Source organism: Dromiciops gliroides, chromosome 5, assembly GCF_019393635.1.
Source record: "Dromiciops gliroides isolate mDroGli1 chromosome 5, mDroGli1.pri, whole genome shotgun sequence".
NCBI classification, from domain to species: domain Eukaryota; kingdom Metazoa; phylum Chordata; class Mammalia; order Microbiotheria; family Microbiotheriidae; genus Dromiciops; species Dromiciops gliroides.
In genome coordinates, this window is record NC_057865.1 from 131,824,576 (window position 1) to 131,849,150 (window position 24,575).

At 37.7% G+C, this 24,575-nt stretch overlaps 1 protein-coding gene across 1 annotated transcript in view; it reads right to left on the reverse strand.

Moving 5' to 3' along the window:
- Window positions 1–24,575, reverse strand: part of ST7 (suppression of tumorigenicity 7) — a 283,882-nt gene that overhangs the window by 124,730 nt on the left and 134,577 nt on the right. The window contains 1 exon segment of the mRNA XM_043968041.1: window positions 4,521–4,680. Coding sequence (XP_043823976.1) covers window positions 4,521–4,680 — 160 coding nt within the window.

The following is a 24,575-nucleotide window of genomic DNA, read 5'->3' on the forward strand; positions in this document are numbered from 1 at the left end:
AAGGACAACAGCAATAGACTTCTTTCTAAATGTACATAAGGAGACATGGGTGAAGGTGAAAGTCTACTGAAGGTGACTGTAAAGAGGTGGTCTTGGGGCATTATGGACAGAACCTGGTGACATCTTCCTACAAGTGAATCACTATTTTTAACTTTTATTTTGTTTGGTTTTTTTGTGGGCTTACTTTATGGCATAAACAGGTATATGGGAGGGGTTTTGACTGGGGGACAGAGGGGAATGTGTGATGTACTAGGGTCAAATTGAAGGAAAGATGACCCCTTAAAAAGAGAAAAGACAAGAGGGGAATGGGTGAGGAGAAAGAAGCAAAGGAAGGAGACTTGACTTTGGTGGTAGGAGAGCCTTCCACTTATGAGTGCTTCTATGGATGAAAAGACATCATCTGTAAAGGGACAAAGAAACCTTGTACTGGTGGGACTCCTGGGCAACTGGCATCTTGGGGGAGTAAGAGAGAATGGACGTGATGAGGAGATTTTGAAAGAGAAAAAAGTACCTGGGAGAGACTATACACAGTAGGCTTGCAATGATTAGCACTGTTCTGGGAATGATGCACAATGGAAAAAGGGAAATGACAGAGTAAGCTCTACAAGATAATGGCATAAACCAAACAGAGGGAAGTACCTAGAATGGATACCTTCAGGTTCTAATTACATGAGCAATACAGAGAATACAGAGAGACTAGGTAATTAGAGGGATCATAAATCAGAGAATGATCACCTAGGGAAGACAGAGAGAGAAAGAAATCCTTTTTGGAAAGGGGTGCAAAAATTAAACTTAAAAAAACAGGACTAGTTGAAGAGGAGGAGAGGAGGAGAGAATCTACCTAACTGAGAGGGGAAAAGGAGGAGAAGAATTAAATAACCAGATAAAAGCAGGAGAGAAAAAGAAACTAATAAGCAAAACCCCAAAAGGAAATAGGTAACAAATGTACCAAATGAGAGGAGGGGATAAAGGATGAGGGAAAGCAAGCTAAAGGGAAAAACCTAAAACCAGATTAAGTTGAAGTAATGGAAGGGACATAGTCCTGTGTTTATAGTATGCTTCAGTCTATATTCAGATGCCTCAGATATTTCTCTGGAGGTGGATAAAGTAAAAACTTATGGTTTTAGAAGTGAATTGTCCTATAGAATAAAGACATAGAGCTCCCATGGCCACTTCAAAAAAAAGATGAGTTTTTTTTATCTTCAAATTTAAATTTACAACACGATTATATAACACTTCATACAAATAAAGTCAGATCTAAACAATAAAAAAATATCAACTGCTCATGGGTAAGGCTAAGCCAATATAATAAAAATGACAATTCTATCAAAATTAATTTACTTACTCAGTGCCATACCAATCAAACTACAAAAAATCATTTTATAGAGATAGAAAAAATAATAACATCTAGAAGAACAAAAGGTCAAGAATATCAAGGGACTTAATGAAAAAAATACAAGGCAAGGTGGCCCAGTAATACCAGATGCACAGTTTAGATTATAAATTGCCAATCATCAAAACTATTTATTACTGACTAAGAAATATAGTAGTAGATCAGTGGAATAGATTGGCTACACAAAACGCACTAGTAAATGACTATAGTAGTCCGGCTTTTGGGACAAGAACTCACTATTTGACAAAAACTGCTGAGAATTGGAAAACATGGCAAAAACTAGGCATAGGCATCTTACACAATTTACCAAGATAAGGTCAAAATGGGTACATGACTTAGACATAGAAGGTGATACCATAAGCAAATTAGGAGAGCAAGTAACAGTTTACCTGCCAGATCTATGAAGAAGGGAAGAATTTATGGCCAAACAGATACAGAGAGCATTATGAAATGCAAAATGGACAATTTTGATTATACATTAAATTAAAAAGGTTTTGCACAAACAAAAGCAATGCAACTGAGATGAGAAGAAAAGCAGAAATCTGGGGAACAATTTTTACAGCCACTGTTTCTGATAAAGGCCTTATTTCTCAAATATATAGAGAAAGGAGTCAAATTTATAAGGATATAAGTCATTCCCCAATTGATAAATCATAAAAGAATATAAATAGTTCTCAGATGAAGAAATTAAAGCTATCTATAGTCGTGTATGCTCTAAATTACTACTGATTAGAGAAATGCATGTTAAAACAAATCTGAGGTACCACTTCACACTTATCAGATTGGCTAATATGACAGAAAAAGAAAATGATAAATGTTGGAAATGATGTGGAAAAATTGGGACACTAATGCAGGGTTCGTGGAGTTGTAAACTGATCCAACCATTCTGGAGAGCAATTTGGAACTATGTCCAAAGGGCAATCAAACTGTGCATACCCTTTGATCTAGCAATACCACTACTAGGTCTGTATCCCAAAGAGATAATAAAAAAGGGAAAAGGACCTACATATAAAAATATTTATAGCATCCCTTTTTGTGGTAGCAAAGAAATACAAATTGGGGCAGCTAGGTGGTGCAGTGGATAGAGCACTGGCCCTGGAGTTAGGAGTACCTGAGTTCAAATCCGGCCTCAGACACTTAACACTTACTAGCTGTGTATGACCCTGGGCAAGTCACTTAACCCTAATTGCCTCACTTAAAAAAAAAAAAAAAGAAATAGAAATTGAGGAAATGCCCATTGATTGGGGAATGGCTAAACAAGTAGTGGTATATGAGTGTAATGGAATACTGTTGTGCTATAAGAAATGAGGAGCAGGTGGATTTCAGAGAAAACCTGGAAAGACTTACATGAACTGATGCTGAGCGAAGTGAGCAGAACCAGGAGAACATTGTATACAGTAGCAGCAACATTGTGCGATGATCAATCATGAGTGACTTAGCTCTTCTCAGCAATAAAATGATCCAAGCCAATTCCAACAGATTCATGATAGAAAATGCTATCCATATACAGAGAAAGAACTATAGAGTCTAAGTGTAAACCTAAGAATATTTTTTTCACTTTTTAATTATTTTTTTAAATCGTATTTTTCCCTTTTGTTCTGTTTCTTCTTTTACAACATGACTAATGTGGAAATATGTTTAACATGATTGCACATGTATAACCTATGTCAGATTTCCTGCCATCTTGGGGAGGGGCTAGAGAAGGGAGAAAAATTTGGAACTCAAAAATTTTTACAAAAAATGCATATTGAAAATGAATTTTACATAGAATTAGAAAAATAAAATTATATTTAATAAATTTAAATTTACTCTGTAAACCCATTTATTACAAATAACCATATAGATATAAAACACTCCAGAATATTATTGAGTCCTGTGAATTGTATCCAATTAGCTAGGCAGAGCCTGAAGAAAAACACAAAAGTCTGAACTGCTAAGTTCACTCGCTCACTATGCTATACTATAATTAGGAAATGCCAGTAAGAAAAGTAGGTACCCTGCCAATTTCAGGATGGTTAGTTCACTAGCACTTTACTGATTTGTACAACATGATATTTCAGTACTAAAAATAGTCAGTGAATTGTCCTTTTATATTAAGGCAATATGAGTAGTCAGATTTTTTTTTAAATGAAATATTAATGACTATACCAATTCCTCATCTGGACCCACAGATATACATCAATCACCACTCAGACAACATTATATTTATCTAAAAGAAAGAGAGATGAATGATTCTTCATAGCGCAGAAAGTATACCACCCCAAAAATCTTAAATCATGTCTTTAAATATACAATTTTTTAAAGGAATGTAATTATTCTATATGGATATAGGTATATGGATTGAAGTTTAAGCCTGGGTGTTTGAGACTGACTCTTCCTCTCTCACCCAAGTTGTGAATATAGTGGCCACTCCTGATCCCCATCCCAATTCTGATGGGGACAGAAACTGTAAGCTGCTGTTTTCCTCAGGCAGCCTGGAAATACTCTTCTCCCAGGAAGCTAGCTCACCATATTGGTACCGTACTTAATGTGGCCATCTGATTACTTTCAGCCCTGCTGCATTTCCCAACTCCTAAACACAAGCAATCCACCTGCCTCTGACTCCCCAGAAGTAGAGAATACCACAGGTTTGTACCAACGTGCCTGGCAAAGCTGGTTGCCAAACTTGATCAACTATACCCCAAAAAAGTATAAAGACTCAAAGTAACTGCTTTCTAAAAATCATGAGGACATTTAATTTTCCAAATTATATTTCTTGAGAATAAGGACTTTTTTCCCCTTTTCATACATATTCCCACTGTCTCTCACAGTGACTCATATAAAGTAGATATTTAATAAATGCTTGATCGAAATACCTAGAGTTAAGAATACAGCTAAATTATAGCAGATTAATAAAGCAGACAGATAAGTTTCTGATGATTAAGACAATGGGAATTTCAAAATAAATTCCTCTTTGCAGATATCTACAGTAAATTTATTCACTTGTCCTAGCTGAGAGGTTTCCACCCTTATTCAGAGTTGGTTGCAAATAACCCCAGTGCTCTTGAACTTGTAATTATTTGATAGCATACATCAAAAGAAGTGAATGATGAAAAATGGCAAGAGGCAAGGTGAAGTTAGTACACACCTGATACACTTTGTCGGTTTGAATCAGAATCCCCATTACTTGTGTTTGAATTGCTGGGAGAGTTATTGTCTACCCCTCCCAGAAGGGGGCGCAAATGACTCACTGATACTTGCTCAATGAAAGAGGTTCCATACTTCCGAAAATACCACCATTCAAATATCTGGAAAAGAAGCATAAAATAAATTTGAAGAGGGTCCATTTGTGTTCCAAGTAGCTTGCCATACTTTCTATTTATGTATCTGTTACATTTTACATTTGTTATATTTTTGAGTTTTGACATTGTTAGTACATTACTTAACACCGGTCAAAAAGAAAACAATTGCTATATTAAGTAAAAAAAAACAACAATGGACTGTATCTAGACAATATAGTCTTCCTCCAGATTGAAAAGTTTCCTATAAAATGTTTTTATGGGTTTAGCTGTCATACATTAATAAATAATCACTGTAAGTGAAAGAACTTTTACAACACACTTAAGATACAACTAGAGTAAACTTTGAAGAAGGGCTTGATCTAAGTATTCAAGGATTTGGTTTCAACTTTCAACTGTGGTAGAATTTATATAGAGGGCATGTATGGAATTTTTGACAAAGCAAAATTCCTTTTACAATTTAACTTTTTAAATTTTATATAATTAGAGAAACCATCATGTGGCACCCTATTGTTTCAAATCCAGCTTATGTCCCTCCCACCTGGCTCATTTACTGACAATGTTACATCTGCTAAAAACTGCTTTATATACAAACTCAACAGTTTCCTATTTTATAAACCCCACTAATCAGTTACTGTACCCTTGAATTACAAAAGAAAAATAAGTTTCCTTAACAATAAATTTCCCCAATTATATGCTGACAGAGTAACAAGAGGGACTTCCTAAAATCTGGGGCTGTACCAAGCCATCTTACCTACTCTGTTTGGCTCCACTGAGAAAATCCTCCTCCAGTTTTTCTCTCTCAGTCCCTCTCTTTTTCTCTACCACCTGCTTTTCATTCCTCCCTCACTGTGACAGGTGTTTGATTTGGATTTGGTTCCCTCCCATCCCCTAGCATTGGAATTCATTCCATATTTGAAATTTAATAATACTCAAATGTATCTATAATTGGCTCTTGCAACATTTTCTTGAGATGAACAAAATTTTTCCATTTTTACAGAAATCTCTCTACTCAGAATAAACTTAGTTCAGAATAACCCATTTCATAAAAATGAGATTTCTGTTAACTATATCAGAATAAAATATGTATTACTGGAAAAATGGGTGTTTTATTACTAATCCTTTATATGGAGTCTCTAAAGAAGGTGGACAGTATATATGTAAGTGATCCAGGGAAGACAATCCACCAAAAAATTTTCTAATCTTGTAGACTGTAGTTAAATTTATATTAAGACATATTCTGTATGTGTGAGGGTGTGAGGGTATGTGTACATGACATGAATGTTAAAAATCCAAGGCACTGACTGATGTGTACAATTTGGGAAAATAAAGAGGGATATTATTTAAGTTGATGAAATCATTAAAGGTATTAGATAAGAAGCTGAAACCCAATCACCAAATCTCAGAATTCTATAACTAAGGAACACTGCTTTAAGTACAGTGTTTTGAAACCAATAAAAGGCCCCTTACCACCCCCAAGAGGCTAAAGAAATTTAAAATGAAGAGTTTTTTAAAACGTTTAAATTTAAAATCCCTGAAAATTTTCCCCACCCCTCTCTTCCCCAAAATCTAGTTTAGAAAAGAAATACAAGACCTCCACAACCTTACAATGTAAGGTAAGATTTCTTCATGTTCTTTGCTAAAACTCTGGCTCTGGTCAGAAACAATTCACTGTTTCAAAACAAGTACTCATGGTGCTTTTGATGACCTCATATTTGGGTTGGTTTTTTTTTTTCTCCCTGATGCATAACCCAGGATGTAAACTACAAAACTTTCATAAACAAATCTATATGTAGAAAAACGGGTTTTGGATATGTTGGTAGTTTGGTGGACCTGTCATATAATATTTTTGAAAATGGTGGCAAAATAGATGACAAATGTAAAGACTAACTTCAATTTATCATGACTCATTATCTTGGGTACTTTTGCTAAATAAACCTACTGATCAGAGAAGAGCCAAAGCCCCTGTGGCATAGTTGGACTGCACCAGAGCCAGTTCAAGTATCACTGCTATGGGGAGGGCTCAAACCCTAACCCCACCTCTTTTTCTTCCAATCACCAGATAGACGTTTCCACTTTGGATATCCCACCATTACCTAAAATTTAATAAATCTAAAACCTAATTCATCTTTTTTATAATCTTAGCTCTCCCACATGACTCCCTGTTTCTGTTAATGGTACTTAATTCTAGTGCCTTCCCTCTTAACTATTTTCTATTTCCTATATATGGCTTACTTTGCATTTATTTGTTTGCATGTTATCTCCCCCTACCCATTAGATTATAAGCAAATTGAGGGCAAAAACTTTCTTTTGCCGCCTTTTAAGGCCAGAGCTTAGAACAGTGCTGGTACACAGTAGGTCCTTACTAAATCAATCCCTCAGGCAGGCAGGTTCAAAAGCTTGGGAACCATCTTTTTATTTTCTTCCTCTCCCTTGTAGCCTACATCTAATCAGGCACCTTCTACGAATAAGGTTTTGAGTCAATCACATCATACTGTTAACTCGTAATAAGTTTACAATCCACTGAAACTTCCAGTTCTTTTCCAGAGGAAATGCTTTTTACACGACTCCCCCCAAATTAAATTTCTTATGTAATATTTCTTACATCTATCCCTTTCTTTTCATTTCCAAAGCAACTGCTTCCAATTACGTATATCTACCATTGCAATAACTCTCCTTGGTTCCCCCTTTCCCATTTCCAGTTCATCTTGCACACTGTCATGAGATCTACCTTTCTAAAACATCACTTTCACCCCCCACAAAGCATTGTTCACAAATGTTCAATGGCTCCCCATTGCCTATAGGTCTAAGTACAAACTCCACAGCCTAACACTTAAGAGTCTTTTTTAATTTACCTTTTTTCAGCTTTAGCTCCCTACTACATCACTGCACTACATACAAGCACTACTCCAGTCAGACTAATCCATTCAAAGAGTCATAAAACTTCTAAAGTGGAAGTGCCACCTCCGGGAATCTAAGCTTATCCCGACCTCAAATAGTGCTTCCCTCTATATAATCCCCAACAAAATCTTAACTGCTACCTCACAATCTTCATTAAAAGAGAACTCGTTTCTCCCCAGGGCTGGTCATTCTATTTGGGGACAGCTCTAATATTTGGAGAGCTCTTCCTTATACTAAGTTGAAATCAATACCCGTGAATTTACCCACTAAGTCTTAGTTCTCTTTGGGGCCAAGCAAAATAAATCTAATTTCTATTGTACTAGGCAATCCTTTGGCTATTTGAAAGGAATTGATTACATCCCCCACTAAGTCCTGCTTCTCTAGGTAAACATATCCTGTTTCTCAAAGGATTCTCCTATGACATGGTTTTAGGTCCCTATGCCACCCTACTCAACCTCCTCTGGATATGTTCCAACTAACTCCTACCAAAAATGTGGTGCCCCGCACTGTATACACTGCTCCAGAGACAGTCTGACCAGAACAAGGCACATAAGGACGATCCTCACCTTCATTCTGACCACTACCCTTTTATTAATCAACTTTTTAGCACACATATCAACTTATACTTCCAAGTCTTTTTCACATGAACTTCTTGTCTCTCCCCCTCCACCCTAATCCTATACCACTGTACTTTGTTGGTGGTGGTTTTTTTTTTTTTTTGGTGAGGCAATTGGGGTTAAGTGACTTGTCCAGGGTCACACAGTGTTGTGTCTGAAGCTGGATTTGAACTCAGGTCCTCCTGACTCCAGGGCTGGTGCTCTATCCACTGCACCACCTAGCTGCCCCCATTGTTGTTATTCTAAGTGTAGAATTCAAATTGAGCTTTAAAGTCCTATTCTGATAGCTCATCATGGTGGGAAAGTGACTGAATTCTTGATGCATGAGCTTAAAGTTTCCATCAAATTGGAATGGCTCTGGGTACAGAAAATTAGCCATGAGTGGATAAAATTTATGGTTATAGTGACCCATGAAATGGATAAAAATACATATAAAAATGAAACAAATCTCTTTCCACCAATGGAGTGGGCAGGTAGGTGGTAAAGTGGATAAAATGCTGGTTTAATACTCAGGAAGAACTCACTGTGTTCAAATCCCACCTCAGACATTTAATAGCTGTCTGATCTTGGACAAGTTGTTCAATCTGACTACTTCGATTTCCTTATCTGTAAAAGGAAGATAATAATAGCACTTACCTAGCAGGGTTATTGTAAGAATGAAATGACATTTGTAAAGTGCTTTGCAAACCTTCAAGTACTACATAAATGCTAGCTAAGATTGCTATAGTTGCTGTTGGTCAATGATCAGAAAGGCAATCAAAAAGCACTAAAAATCAAGTAGGTTTTAGGCTCTGAAAATCTATTGTTAGTAATAATAATAGCATTTATGTGGAACTCTAACATTTGCAAAGCAAACGGCAACTCTGGGAAATAGTGCTGTTATACCTATTTAACAGATGAGGAAACTGAGGCTCAGGGAGGTTAAATGAGTGCATGAGGCAAAATTGGATCTCTGCTCTTCCTGAATTCAAATCCAACACTATCTACTGCTGGTAGTGCCAGTGTCTTTGACAGACATGGGAAAGTTTAGGGAAAAGAACGGCTGTCCCAGTCTCTTCTAATAAAGGTAATGAATGTGAGTTCGTTTGTTCAGAGATAAAGGCTCAAGCTGCTGACAGTGCAACCTGGTCACCTAAGTACAAGGTGGCCACAAGAGCTCTGTGATGCTTAGTCTTTGGGAAAGGATGGGCACCTCAGGTAAGGAAGTTTCACTCAGCTCTAACAACTCGAGGTGTCTTTGATGCTGTGGCTACCTCCAATAAATACTCCACCACCTTGCTGACCTTTGACCGAGGATTAGTAAGACAATGCTGGAAGAATGGAACCCCCCCCCCTCATCTATGGACATGCCTAAAGCCAGAAAACAAAGTTAATAACTCAATGAAAGGATAATTCGCAGTTTTCCTCAGCGAGGTAAGTAAAAGACATGGTACAGTTGGTTTCATTTTATGGCCAAAGAGAACAAGGAGAATAATAGGAAGAACTCGGTACCTTAAACTATTCAGGATTCACCAACAACATTAAGCAAACAGACTTCCAAAAGGACTATTTTAACAGGCACCAGTATCTGTGGCTAATGGAGGAAGGGACAGAGATTCTTATGAAAAACCACCATCAGTTTCTTATGCCAACATATGTGATAATCTTCGAGCCCAGAAAAGTGTGAGGAAAAATTATGGTGAAAAAAGTTTTGGGGGTCACGAAATGAAAGGAGTCCACTCTTTATAAACTAGTCAGCAGCCTCTCTCAGCTTGCATAACATGAGCATTTTTCCCAAGAAGAAAAGTGGAAGGCCGTGGGTGGGGAGCATGAAAGAGCATCACAAAAACTGAAACTCTCTATCTGAATGGTTGGGAAATGAACGATTACGTGTGTAGCGATCATTTCAGAATCAGTAGGTAGATCACTAAACAGCTGAAGCAAAAGTGAAAATCGATATAAAAGCAAGAAGCAAGACCAAAATACAGCAAAAATTATAGCAGCTACAACCTGACCCGTAGACCAAGCTGTCAACTCCCCCAAATGGAAAGAGGCCAAGACAAAAACAAAGATAGCACTCTGATGTGTTCCTTGCCTATAATTGTGGACAAGTCTCTGTTCCTCAGGTTACTCATCACAGGAAGGTGTTGGACTCCAAAATGATGTCAAAAGTCCCTTCCAGCTCTAAATCCTGTGATCTTTGCCAAGTAGAGGGCCATGCCAGCCAAGAAAAACATCAGTTTAGAGTACAAACTCATTTGCAAAACATTATTGAGAAAGAAAAACTACAAATAATATCACCTCACAGATTGAAAGCAAATGGAGAGAGGAAATGGTGAAATACAAAGGAGTTAGTAACTCTAAATCATGTAGAGAGCATTTGCAGAGAAAAGTGAAAAAACAGCAGATAGCAATCAATCCACAAGAATTTATTAGGCACCTACTATGTGCCAGACACTCTGTTGGGTACTGGAGACACAAAGAATGGAACAATCTCTATCTGCAAGCTGTATTCTGATGAGAGAGAGAAGAAGTATGTGTTTGTATGTGTATATGTGGAAGCATGAATAGATTAAAATGTATGTGTATACTGAACAACTGCAAAGAGAATAATAAAAATTAGTTAAAGAGAAAGTAGGGGGCAGCTAGGTGGCACAGTGGATAAAGCACTGGCCCTGGATTCAGGAGGACCTCAATTAAAATCCAGCCTCAGACACTTGACACTTGCTAGCTGTGTGACCCTGGGCTCAACCCTCATTGCCCCACCACCCCCAAAAAATAAATAAATAAATGAAGAGAAAGTAGTTTGGAAGGAGTGTTTGTTTTTGTTGTTTCAGTCTTGTCCAACTCTTTGTTTTGTTTTGTTTTTGGTGGGGTAGTGAGGGTTAAGTGACTTGCCCAGGGTCATGTAGCTAGTAAGTATCAAGTGTCTGAGGTTAGATTTGAACTTGGGTCCTCCTGAATCTAGGGCCAGTGCTTTATTCACTGTGCCACCTTGCAGTGAAGGATTTTTAAAGATGGGGAGGCTTGGGCATAGTTGAAATTATCAGGGGAGGAATCAATAAAAATGAGAGGTTGAAAAGTGATGACCAAGGTTATAATCTCCTGTAGAAGATAGGAGAAAATATGACGGAATAGATCTGCTAATGTTCCACGGTGGCACTCAATCTTTTTGGTGTCATGGAACACCCTTTGGCAATCTTGTGAAGTCTATGCCTGCCCATTTTCCCAGAATAATATTTATAAATGCATAAAATCAAATACACAGGATTACAAAGCTAATCAATTATTTTGAATTATATATAAACACACACACAATCGCTCACATACTACAGGTTAAGAACGTCTGTTCCTACAGAACAAATTTATGCTTCTCAGTAAAAGTCTACCACATTTGGCATCTACCTTCACCCTACCAGATGTGACAAAATGGCAATGGCATTTAACAAAATAAAAACATGAGAATGACTAAAGCTAACTGAATATGGATGGATGGATGGATGGATGGATGGATGGATGGATGGATGGATGGATGGATGGATGGATGGATGGATGGATGGATGGATGTACATACATATAAATGCTTAACTGAATATATATATTTATATGGACTGGAAGCAAGACAATTTAAAATCTCTTAAAACTCAAAGCAAAAAAATAAAAATAAAAATAAAAATTCTAAAAGATTCTAACTGGTAGATATTTTAAAGTGACTAGCATCAGCAACCACTAACCCAAATACTCACTTTACCATCACTATACAATGCTTATAAAATGATCTAAGTACAAATGGAGAGTATTAATGATGCTTGTCCCACTAAAAGGTGTAAAGAATATAATGTTCTACTGTGTTTGTTATTTATTGATCTCCAACAAGTATTTGATTCAATATAACAAAATGAGGGCTTCCAAGGTCTCCTCAAATAAGATATCTCCCCCACATGTCAAAATTATGCCCTAGTTTATGACAGAAACAGTGGGGCTGGTTAATGAGATTTGTCCCTCTTCAGAATACTCAAGAGAAACAGTCAAAATAACTGAATTCATAAGGTATAGCCCCAAGGAGGAACCAGAGAAACTATACCAACCTGCATGTGGTTCTGAGTTTGGATTGCTTATGATGCATCCACCTGAGTTTTAGCTCACTTATGATGGATACACCCATAAAAATGTGGGGTTTTGCTTACCCAGGAGTGGTGTATTTGTAAAAGTATTACTAAGCATCTTGCTTAATTCTGAATATAAAATAATTCAAACCCCTGGGTTTATAAGCCATTTGTATCCATCCAGAATCCTGAGCTCAGCTGATCAAGTCTTGTGTTTACATCTCAGAATCAAGACTTATTGGGACTGAGAGCAGCTACAATTAGGGGGGTGCTGGAGCTAGCTACTATAGGCACATTGTCAATCGTTAAATTTTCAGTGTGAACATTTATACCTTGGAAATTATGAAATACTACAAATTGGGTTGAATTACTCTTATGGTCTAGATTTAAGAAAGTAAGAAAATGTTACAAATTAAGATTAAATTTACAAGTGTGTCATGAATACATTTTTTCTCAGACCTGGCTGCTAAACATTCATCAGACTACTTCTCACTACAATGCCCACTCTATACCTATGTTCTTGAGATATTAATAAATTATAATGAAGTAAGTTCACTAGATGGTCAGTGTCTCTCCTGCAAATCCCTAATCAAACTAGATCACAAATATTTACATAAGATGTTTGCCAGTGTGTATGGGGGGGGCGGGCGGTAATTTTCTACCTAAAGGCCAATAAAAAGGATCCTCTATTGATGATAAGGTTCTTAAATGTTCCTCTTGGCAAATGGCATTATATTAAAAACCCTGAACACTCTAAAGCCTCCTCAATGAGATCTGGTAATTTGGAAAACACGTGTCTCTCCCTTTTTACTAATACCTAGTATGCTTTAATAAATGCTTAATGCCCAAAGACCAGTGCTAAAGCTTCTAATTTAAGGCAACCACACATTTAGATTTTAAACATCACACATGCTTTATCCTGAATTCCATATATCAATCACATATATTTCCTGGTACACATAGAGAAATGTTTCAAGAGTCACTTCTGAGTAATTAACCTCCCATTCATTGCCATGAGACTAAAATGATTCTAGTTTCCAAAAATCTGAGATCTTCCTATGACCTCCTACCTAGGACCACAACTAAAATGGATGATATTTGTGTCACAGAGAGTATAATTACAGTGAATGTTTGAGACTGAAGAGAGGGGAAATATGAAACTTCCCTTCAGTGTCCTATGAGATAGCACTAACCCATAACAGGAAAGAATGCCAAAGTGACACCAGCTGGGTAAGTCTTTGAAAATTTATCGGGGAGTGAACAGCTTTCAGAAAGGACAAAAGATTCACTGTGAAAAGTAGATAAGCTTTTGAAAAAGACAGGGGCTTCAATGCTAAAAGTTATCAACTGAAGACAGTGGTAGAAAGTATACTGGACTTGTCATCAGGAGGGCCTGTGTTCAAGTCTTGATTGGAATTCTCACTAGCTCTGTGACCCTGGATAAGTCTCTGAGCCCCAGTTCCTTCATTAGTAAGTAGAGATAATAAAACTGGGCATTAGGTAGTACAATGGATCAAGCAAAGGAATTAGAAGCCAGCTTCACTTACTGGTTGTGTCTGGGCAAGTCACTTAACGTGTCAGTCTCAACTCCCTCATATGTAAAAGGGGGACAATAAGAGCACCTACCTCCCAGGGTTGTTGTGAGGATCAAAGAGGCTAGTATATACAAACGCTTGCTAGCACTGATTTTTAGTGCTGTTTTTGTTGTTGTTACCGCTAGCAGGACCTTACAGGATGGTTTTGGAAGAAGCATTTTTGTTAAGCCTCAAGTAATACTCACATAAATGTGAGTTATTATAAGAAATGGCAGTTCACAAGCATCTTTACCCCTTTTTTAACTCTGACTTTTTAACCCATGGTTTTTTTTAATTCCTTGAAGCTTTTTTTTAGAGATATAAGACAGCTGCAGAGTGGGTCCAAGCCTCCTGCACTAAGCCTCAGTTCCCAGCTCCCTAAGCAGGTGTCATATCTATTCCTGAAAAATGGGCTCCCTTATTCCTTATCCCCTCCCCAGCCACGTGGTGACCAAGGTTCTGGGGAGAGGGAGAGAAAGGGAGGGAAGGGAAAAGGAAAGGAAAGAAGAGGAGGGAGGGAAAAAGAGAAACTAAGAAGATGGAGACCTGTGACACAAGGGTTCTTCCCCACTGCAGTTTGTACAAAGGCCTAAGAACTAAAATCTCTAGCAAAGATTATCCCATTTGATCATTAATTATTATAATTTATTAATATCTCCTCTCCGGCTCTCAGCAAAGGACACTGAAAATGGGGAAAGGAAGCAAGAGGGACAACATATGTAATATATGTTCTGGCTATTCTTGTTAGTTCAAGGTATAAGAGCTGTGCTCTAGGTTGGCCAAACCAAAACCAAAACAAAAAACTCTGGTATTTTAGAGACTTATTCTAAGATTTCTATTTTAAAGAAAAAAAAAAGATTAAAAATCTATTATTCAATGAATGCTTTCCTTTTACCCTGCCTCACCCAGTTCTTTAAGCCAATTACTTGGAAGGAGATTTTTGTTTTGATTGGCCCAACGAACTGCTAAACACACAGATTCATTATATTTCTCATCAGATCACAGAGCCAGAGATAGAAGAGATGTTAGAGGTCATTTTGTCCAGCCCCTTAAACAAAGTCCTGGACTGAGAATTAGGCAGCTTGGACCCTTATTCTAGTTCTCAATTTAACTTGAGGAAGTTCCTCCCCTTCTCACAAGCTTCACTTTCCTCCTCTGAAAAATGGGAGACTATACCAGACAGAGAAGCAGGCACTGCTAATGCAAGGAAGAATAATAGTCCAGCTAAGGGTTGAAAAGCTCCCTTCTTGCTTAGCTCTCACTGAGCCCTTTCCCTTAAGTGTGCTCTAATCCTTGTTCCACTCACTCCATGGCCAACCACTACCCCAAGACACTCCAATTCTCATCTTCACAATAAGATCCTTACATGTGGCAAGTCTCCCCGAACAGCTGGCTCTTCCAACTCCTGCCGAGAGCATTAATTTTCATGGTGAACCCAAGAAGCTGTAATCTGATAAAGCTGCAGGCTCCTCAGTTGCCTCCCATTGTCTGCAGCTTCCACAGCCATCTGGCCTCCACAGCTTCTCGCCCTTTCCCCTTAGAGCCTAAAATCAAGTTTTATAATTCACATGCCCTGTCTGGTTCCTGCTGCCTCCAAGACCCCAAATAAGCTTCATTTCCCGGGCCCCTTCTCTAGCCATCCCTCTTCTCCAAGATTGCAGACTGGCTCCAGAAAGTAATGGGCACTAATCGAAAAGTATAATTATGGGCTAAACTAAAAGATAATATTTTAAGTTATCCTAATGGCCCACGTGAAAAGTGTTATGACAAAAGCAGGCCTACTCATTTTAAAGAGGCTTTTTTTATTAGTAGGAAAAGAGCTGTGGTGAGAGAATCAGATTTTTAAGAGCTAAAAAAAACCTTTCCAATTTGCAAATATAATGCCCTCGTATTACAGTTTCAAAAACAGTATCATGTTTGCTTTTCTGCCTCTTTTCCACCGTGTGGTATGAAAAAATTATAACAAATGAACGTAATCTATGATTTGTCCACCTTGTCTCCTACCCACTTCCTGACTCTTTTGCAAATCTAGCCCCCTGCTGTTTTACCCCCAGCCCAAGCTCCGTCTCCTGATTTTTTTCTTCATCATTCTCATTTTCCCCTATTTTCTTGTGTTCATTCTCCCCTGCTTTGTTTCATTCATGTACAGCTCTGCATGCATACATTTGTATCTGTTTGTATATATTAATTTTTCTACTTGTGTGTGTAAACATCTATCTCCATATCATATGAGCTGTTTACATCTTCTACACTACCACATTTAAGAACAATAATAACATTTACATAGTACCTACTACGGTCCAGTCACTGTGCTAAGTACTTTAAGATTATTATTGCTTCAATCCTCTCAACAACCCTGGGAGGTAGGTGAAGTTGGAGCAAGCAGAAGTTAAGCGACTTGTCCAAGGTCACACAGCTGGTAAGTGACTGAGGTTGGATTTGAATTCAGGTCTTCCTAATTCCAAACCTAGCATTCTATCTACTGTACCACCCAGGTTCCCCCAATTTAAGTATTTTATCCCACATCATTTTCACACTCACACTCACACTAACACACACACACACACACACACACACACACACACACACACCCCCCAACATTACAAATTTCTAGCTTTTTTTTCCTGCTCCATTTTCTCAGCAGAATAGGTTTTTTTCCTTCCTTAGGCACAGACATAAATAAAGGGTTAAATTGGCAGGTTAGGGTAGTAATGACAGCTGCTGTTCTGAGAACTGTTGCAGGGGTGGGGAGTGGGAAAGTAGAATAAGGAGAGGCAGTGCCAGGAAGGCTGAGAGGCAGCTGGCACCAAAGGCTGCTCAAAGTTGAGAAGCAGGGAACTACTTGCAGCGATAAGTTGGGACGAGGAATAAATAATCGGACAACGGTGGCGAGTAAGGAATCTGGCTTTGAAACTATCATTTTTGATTTGGGGCCAGTTCCCAACCAATGAGATTGAGCTGCCCTAGACGGATGACTCATATCTAAGCTTCTCGTTTTTAAAAGAACACACGTCTGGGAGAACAAAGCAGCTCTCTACTGAATGAATTTTATATTCAGGCAGGTGTGCCAGACTGATGGGTTTTGTTTCTATGACAACAGCTACTCCCTTTTCTATCCTCTCCCTTCCTCACCTCCCCCTGCTTCTCCTCATATCATTAAATTCTCAGGTCTACTAGCCCTGAAGTGTCCAAAAACAAATTTATTCCCCAAGGGCAATGCTGTACTTTAGGGAGGCCAATGTTGGACTCCAAGAAGACTACCCCGGGATGTAGTCATTAAATAATTCTCTCTCTGCTGACAGTAAACAAAACCAAAGTGTTTTATGAACACACAGCTGTTTATAAGATACCTGATGATTTGCTTCAGTTCTGTCTACAATAAATGTACCATGCATGAAGAGGTATAAAAAAGGACAGAGGCCAGGTGCAATATGGAAGGTGGGGTGTGTGCAAACAAAACCATATGATGATAATGTTCCCTAAAAACAGGTACTATGAATAATCATACAGTTTTGATGTTTCTTGAGTCATTCTGCCCTCAAAAAAATTTTAAGGTAATTAATGAAATCTGTAATTGAACTGAGGCTTTTCCCAGAAATTTCACCAGTGAGTATCACTTGTTTTCCCCGGTACTAGGAGGGCAAATTCATCACTAGGATATACTTGAAAGCCAGGCACTACTGGAGTGAATCATCAGAAGCTAACAGTTATGTTAAGAATGCAATACAGCAACTAACAAGCCCTGAATAGCAATACTCATGGACTAGGGAAATTCCTTTATTTGGAGAGGCAAGAGAATAAGTCCAACATCTGATTTCAAAACAACCATTAAGAAAGTAAAAGAATGATGAACTACGGCTAGAACAGTAGAAAAATAACAGAGAATGGCTTACAATTTTTCTTCCTGAACGTATACATTCTGGGGAGCCCTCAACAGGGTGGTTCTATAATATACAAGCTAGCACTTACTGAAGAGACTAAAAAACAGCTGAAAAATTCTTAGATAGAGGTTGTCCTGTGATGTTCTTTAATTTTTTTTTTAATTTTAGTGAGGCAATTGGGGTTAAGTGACTTTCCCAGGGTCACACAGCTAGTAAGTGTTAAGTGTCTGATGCCACATTTGAACTCAGGTCCTCCTGACTCCAGGGCCAGTGCTCTATTCACTGCACCACCTAGCTGCCCCTCTGTGATGTTCTTTAAAGCAAGGAAGGAACTAACACTTAAAAAACCAGACTTTTCTTCTCAGTCAATGGCACCTTGGTGCATAAAATTATGACTCAACTTGCCATAAGAAAACAATCATTTCTCTATGCTTATTTCTGTGGTTTTCAACAAACAGTAGGTCTTGCTATGCAGACAATACAGAGAAATTTAAAGACAATACTATGAAAATACTATTCATAATGTTAATAACTATATTTGTGTGAATGTTTGGTGGACTCGTTTCAAAATTAAAAACACCATGAAGTATCTTTTTTAAAAGATGTAGGGTGCAGCAGATAAAGCACTGATCCTGGATTCAGAAAGACCTGAGTTCAAATCCAGCCTCAGACACTTTGACACTTAGTAGCTGTCTGACCCTGGGCAAGTCACTTAATTCTCATTTCCCCACAACAACAATAACAACCAAAGTAACATTTTCAAAACATAATATAATAATAATTTTGTTATTAAAGGATCATTTACACAAAATAAGCAGTATATCTGTTCAATTTGACATCTCTTTTCTTCATCCAGAGTTCTCCATTGTCTATCACCTCTTTTCTCACCTTCTACCTGATCATTCATATTATCATATTCATTTTTTTCCTTTCTGTCTATATCAACTCTTTATCCTACACTATGACAGAGTCTAAGAATCATTCTATCAAAATGCTTTCCCTAGTTAACTCTACAATATACTACCTCTTGGGGGCAGCTAGATGGCACAGTGGATAAAGCACCAGCCCTGGATTCAGGAGCACCTGAGTTCAAATCTGGCTTCAGACACTTGACACTAGCCCTGTGACCCTGGGCAAGTCACTTAACCCCATTGCCGCAAAATAAATAAATATATATACACACACACACACACACACACACACACACACACACACACACACACATATACTACCTCTTCTTGAAATTCTTGTTAAAACATCAACTCTACAGATTATTTGCTCATTCCTGGTACAGTGAGAAGAGCACTAGCTCCTGAATCAGAGCATCTGGATTCGAATCTGGCATCTGATCTTTACTATTCTGTGTGACCTCAGGGAACTCATTTAAGCTCCCTAGACCTCAGTTTCCACATCTGGAAGATGAAGGGGTTGGACTAAGTAGCCTCTGAGGTCCCTTCAAGTTCTAAGTCTAAGATTCAAAAATATTGCTTTGATATCTGTTCTACTTTTTTTCCCCACTGCTTTCTGGCAACGTGGCTTCTTTCATTTTTACTCTCAAAATACCTCACATTAAAACTCCTTTGTGTTTATTTATATTTGTTACTTTCTATTTCATTTTAGGTTTCCCATCCTTCATGTGTTGACTATCTCTACAGAATTTTAATCCATACAATCTTACTCTATCCTTCTTCTGAACAGTTTGAAATCTCTTCCCAAACTAAGAGTCCACATCAGCTCAGACTATACCCGGTTTGATTTTCCTTCTCTATAATAAATCTGAAGCTTGAGTAATCACTTCCTACTGGTGGTGGTGGTGATGGTACTACTACTATGATGACGATGACAACAAAGACCATGACTACTGCTACAGACAGCATTTAATGGTGCTTTAAGGTCTAGAAAGCACTTTTAAAATATTGTTTCTGGGGCAGCTAGGTGGCGCAGTAGATAAAGCACCAGCCCTGGATTCAGGAGGACCTGAGTTCAAATCTGGCCTCAAACACTTGACATTCTTCTTCTTCTCCTCCTCCTCCTCCTCCTCCTCCTCCTCCTCCTCCTCCTCTTCTTCTTCTTCTTTCTGCCGGGCAATGAGGGTTAAGTGACTTGGCCAGGGTCACACAGATAATAAGTGTCAAATGTCTGAGGCCAGATTTGAACTCAGGTCCTCCTGAATCTAGGGCTGGTGCTTTATCCACTGCACCACCTAGCTGCCCTGACACTTGACACTTACTAGCTGTGTGACCCTGTGCAAGTCACTTAACCCTCACTGCCCTGCAAAGAAGAAAAAAAAAATTGTTTCATTTTATCCTCATAATAGCCCTGGGAGGTTGGTACCATTATTGTCACTGTTTTACAGTTGAGAAAACTGAGGCAGAAAGATGTTAAATGACTTGCCCTAAATCAGACAGGTAGTGAGTGTCTAAATCTAAGTTTGAACTTGGGTCTTCCAGACATGAAGTCCAGGGCTCTATCCACTGCACCACCCAGCTAGCTGCCTCATTTCCAACACTCCATCCTATGATTATCAACAAGTTCCTCCAAGTTGGTAAGAGTCAGATCCAATAAAGCATTTCCCTAATTTCACAGACATGGCTAGGTGGCTCAGTGGATAGAGACCTGGGCCTGCAGTCAGGAAGACCTGAGTTCAAATACAGCCTCAGACACTCACTAGCTGTGTGACCCTGGGCAAGTTCCCTTAATCCACTGGAAAAGAAAATGGCAAACCACTGCAGTGTCTTTCCCCAAAAATTTCCCCACAGAGTCAAACATGACTGAACAATAACAATAATTCTACCTTTCAAAAGATAGAGGCACATCTTTTAATGCAAATTTTTAAATTACTAGCCACAGTGATATGAAAGTATATTAAAAACCACCCTGTTAGTTCTACTGAAAATATTAAGAAATAACTTTCTCTGGTCTAAAACCCTTTTCAGACTTAAAAGGTATATTAGGTCAAAAACAAAAGGCTTTTCTTAGGGAACTTGATTTATGGTGGTAATCAAACTTAGAACAAAGTACTTCTTGTGTGGTTTGGGATATTGCCTTCCCAGCCCCACAGAAGTGATTTGAGCTACTGACCCATCCATCTAAGGGCAGTCTCCTCTTTCCCTAAACTCTGTGACTCACCCTTTTTCCTTTCATAAAGAATTGTAATGTTCATCTTTAAAATGCCCTTTTCAATCCCTTGAGGGGAATGGTCAAAAAAGGAATGAGATAGTGACTATAGTTAGGCAACTATTCCAAAATTTTAATTTTAACTCAAAATTGTATTTTGAAAAATTGTGATTTTTCTTCTCCTAGATTCCAATAAGTGTTACATCAAACTCTTGGATTAGGGATGGGGATAAGGAATTTTAAAAGGCATGAAGAAGATAGGGAAGAGACTGTGTCAGTTTGGACAAATTTTGAACAACAAAATAGAAATGCTGAAAATCAATGGACAGATTAAAAAATTAAAAATTAACAAAAACTAGGAGCTGGATTAAAAATAACAATAAGGGGGGCAGCTAGGTGGCGTAGTGGATAAAGCACCGACCCTGAATTCAGGAGTACCTGAGTTCAAATCTGGCCTCAGACACCTGACACTTAACTGGCTGTGTGACCTTGGGCAAGTCACTTAACCCTCATTGCCTTGCAAAATAATAATAATAATAATAATAATAATAATAACAATAAAACAGATAAACTAATTTGTTTTAAAAAAGAAGTCAAATTATAATAAATATCAAAGTGGAAAAGGCGAATTCACAACCAATGAAGGAATAAAATCAATTGTTAGGAGCTATTTCACCTATCTATCTATGTGTGTGTGTGTGTATATATACATGTATACATACACACACACACACACACACACACACACATATATATAAAACTGATCATCTAAATGAAATGGATGAATATTTACAAAAATACAGATTGCCCAGATTAATGGAATAGGAAATTGGATTTATAAAAGATTCCAGGAGTATAAGAAATAAGCATTTATTTATTAGCATTTGCTAGGTGCCAAGTACTGTGGTAAGTACTTTTTGCAAATATTATCTCATTTGATCTTGATAAGAACTCTTCAGAATAATAATTATTATAATTCCAATTTTACAGTTGAGAAAACTGAGGTAGACAGAGGTTAAATTACTTAATGAAGGTCACACAGTTAGTAAGTGATTTGATACGAACTCAGGTCTTCCTAACTTCAGGCCCAGTGTTCTATCCACTGCAGCTGCCTCAATGTTCTACCAAACATTTAAAGAATAATTAATTCTAATATTATATAAGAAGAGATCCCACCAAATTCATTCTAAGACACAGATATCACCCTAATACCGAAACCAGGGAGAATCAAAATAGAGAAAGAAAACTACAAATTAATTTCCCTACAGAATATTGATGTGAAAATTTTAAATAAGATACTAGTGAAGAGGCTACAGCATTATATTATGAAGAACATATACTATAACCTGGCTAGATTTATACAAGGGATGTAACACTGGTTCAATATCAGTAAAACTATGAACTGACCCTATTAATAATTAAAAACAACAAAAATTACAATTATTTCAATATATGCAAGAAAAAATTTTGACAAAATACAACACCCATTCAGAATAAACACTGCTTTCTTTAAAATTACCACAGAGGAACTATATGAACACAATCATAAAACTCTCTTTACAAATAAATGTAAATCTAATTAACTGGAGAAAAATTAATTGCTCATGGGTAGGCCAAACCAGTGTCACTAGATTGTTGAATACATGGCAAAGAAGGTATGAGGAGACTGGAAAGGTCACAGGAGGCTAGATTATGATGGGTTTGGAATGCCAAAGAAAGGATTTTTTATTTGATCCTTAAAGCAACAGGGAACCACTGGGGTGTGACAAGTAGTGGGAGTAAGAGGGTCTTATTTCCACTATAGGAAAATCACTTTGGTGGTCAAATAGAGAATGGATTGGAATGGGGAGAGACTTGAGGCAGGCAGAGCCACCAGCGGATTACTGCAATAGTCTAGGCATGAGGTGATGAGGGCCTGCACCAGAGTGGTGACAGTATCAGAGGAGAGAAAGAGGAGTATTTGAGAGAGGTTGAAGAGAAATAGTGAGGAATCCAGGCTGACTCCTAGGCTGAGACCCTGAGGGACTGAGAGTGGTATCACCCTCCGTAGTAATAAGGATGGAAGAATTCCAAGCTATCAGTAGCCATATGAAAAAAGTTTTGAGTCACTAATAATTAGAGAAATGGGAATTAAAAGAACTCTGAGATACTACCTCACACCCATCAGATTGGCAAAGTTGGCAAAATGACAAATACTAGAAGGGCTATGGGGAAACAGCACTGTGCTGGTGAAGCTGTGAACTAGCCCAACTGTTTTGGAAAGCAATGTGGAAATATGCCCCAAAAGCCATTAAACCCAAAGCTAGGTTTATACCACTAAGAGAGCAAAGAAAGAGGAAAAGGACATATATGTAAAAAATATCTATTTAGAGCACCTCTTCTTGTAGGAGCAAAGCAGTGCAAGCTGAGTTATTCTATATAAATGCAATGAACTAAATAAAAATGTTTAAGGGGACAGTTTCTGAAAAATCTAGCAAGACCTACATGAACTGATGCAAAGTGAAGTGAAAAAAAGTAATCTGCATAGTAACAGCAGTATTGTAAAGATAATTAACTGGGAAAGACTTTGTAACTCTGATGAACACAATGAGCCACCACAATTCCAAAGAACTCATGATCAAACATGCTATCTACCTCTAGATAGAGTTGATGAACTTAAGAGTACATGCTGCAGCATATTTTCCTTTCTTTCTTTCTTCCTTTTTTTTGGACATGTCTAATGTAGGAATTTGTTTTGCATGATGATACATATTTGCAATGGGTTTTGTTTTTCTTGCCTTTAAATGGGTGGGGAAAGGGTGGAGGAAGGAGAGAGCTTAGAACTAAAAAAAAATTAAAAATTGTATAATGTTTAATTGAATACAATTGTTTCTGATGAACTTGTGACTAAAACTATATGATATGTTTTCTTTAATACTGATTTGAGGAGAGAGAGTGTTCTAGCAGATATCTGGATAAACAAAATTCCCTCTCATGACTCTCTTCTAGACTTGGGATCTGTTTCCCAAACTCCATCTATTTCTTCTATCAGTCTTTGTGATCTATAATATAGTCTACCAATGATTTCACTTCTGTTTCTGGCTCTTTATCCAAATGCTATCCACCATGATTTCACACTCATTCCTAAATCTCCTTACACAGATTTATCTTTAATTACAATGCTGCCCCACCCCCAATTTTTAACCTATTTTTTCTTGCAAAATTAAGTAGCGATTCCCAAATACCAAGGGGGTGTAGGGGAAGGGGAGGGAATGGTCATAAACATAGGATTCCAATTAAACAGTAAATAATTGCAGAAGATGAGTAGCATATTGCCCTTGGAGTTCACAACACAATTTTTCAGTTGAAAGACTTTGTGGAACAAAAAATTATGGGAAACTACCCACCCCTACCCCTACATTCCAGTCAAGGTTCTCATCCTACCAGGTCATGCTATTACTTGTTAGACAAAACCTAATTCCCTACAACATTAAGATGACTAGTTCATCTGGCTTATTACCCATACTTTGTGCACTTGTCCTAGAGCTAATTTAAAATTTCTTCAAAAAATAATTTATATCTTATAATTTATCTTAATTACAGAGCCACAATATAGCATTACTTAAGCTGCTTTGATGAATTACATTTGTAGACTCTTAGAACTGGAAAAGACCATAGAAATAAGTGTATCCAACAATTCTGGTGTTTTATTAATTTCCTATAATAAACAGGCAAATATGAATTTTGAAA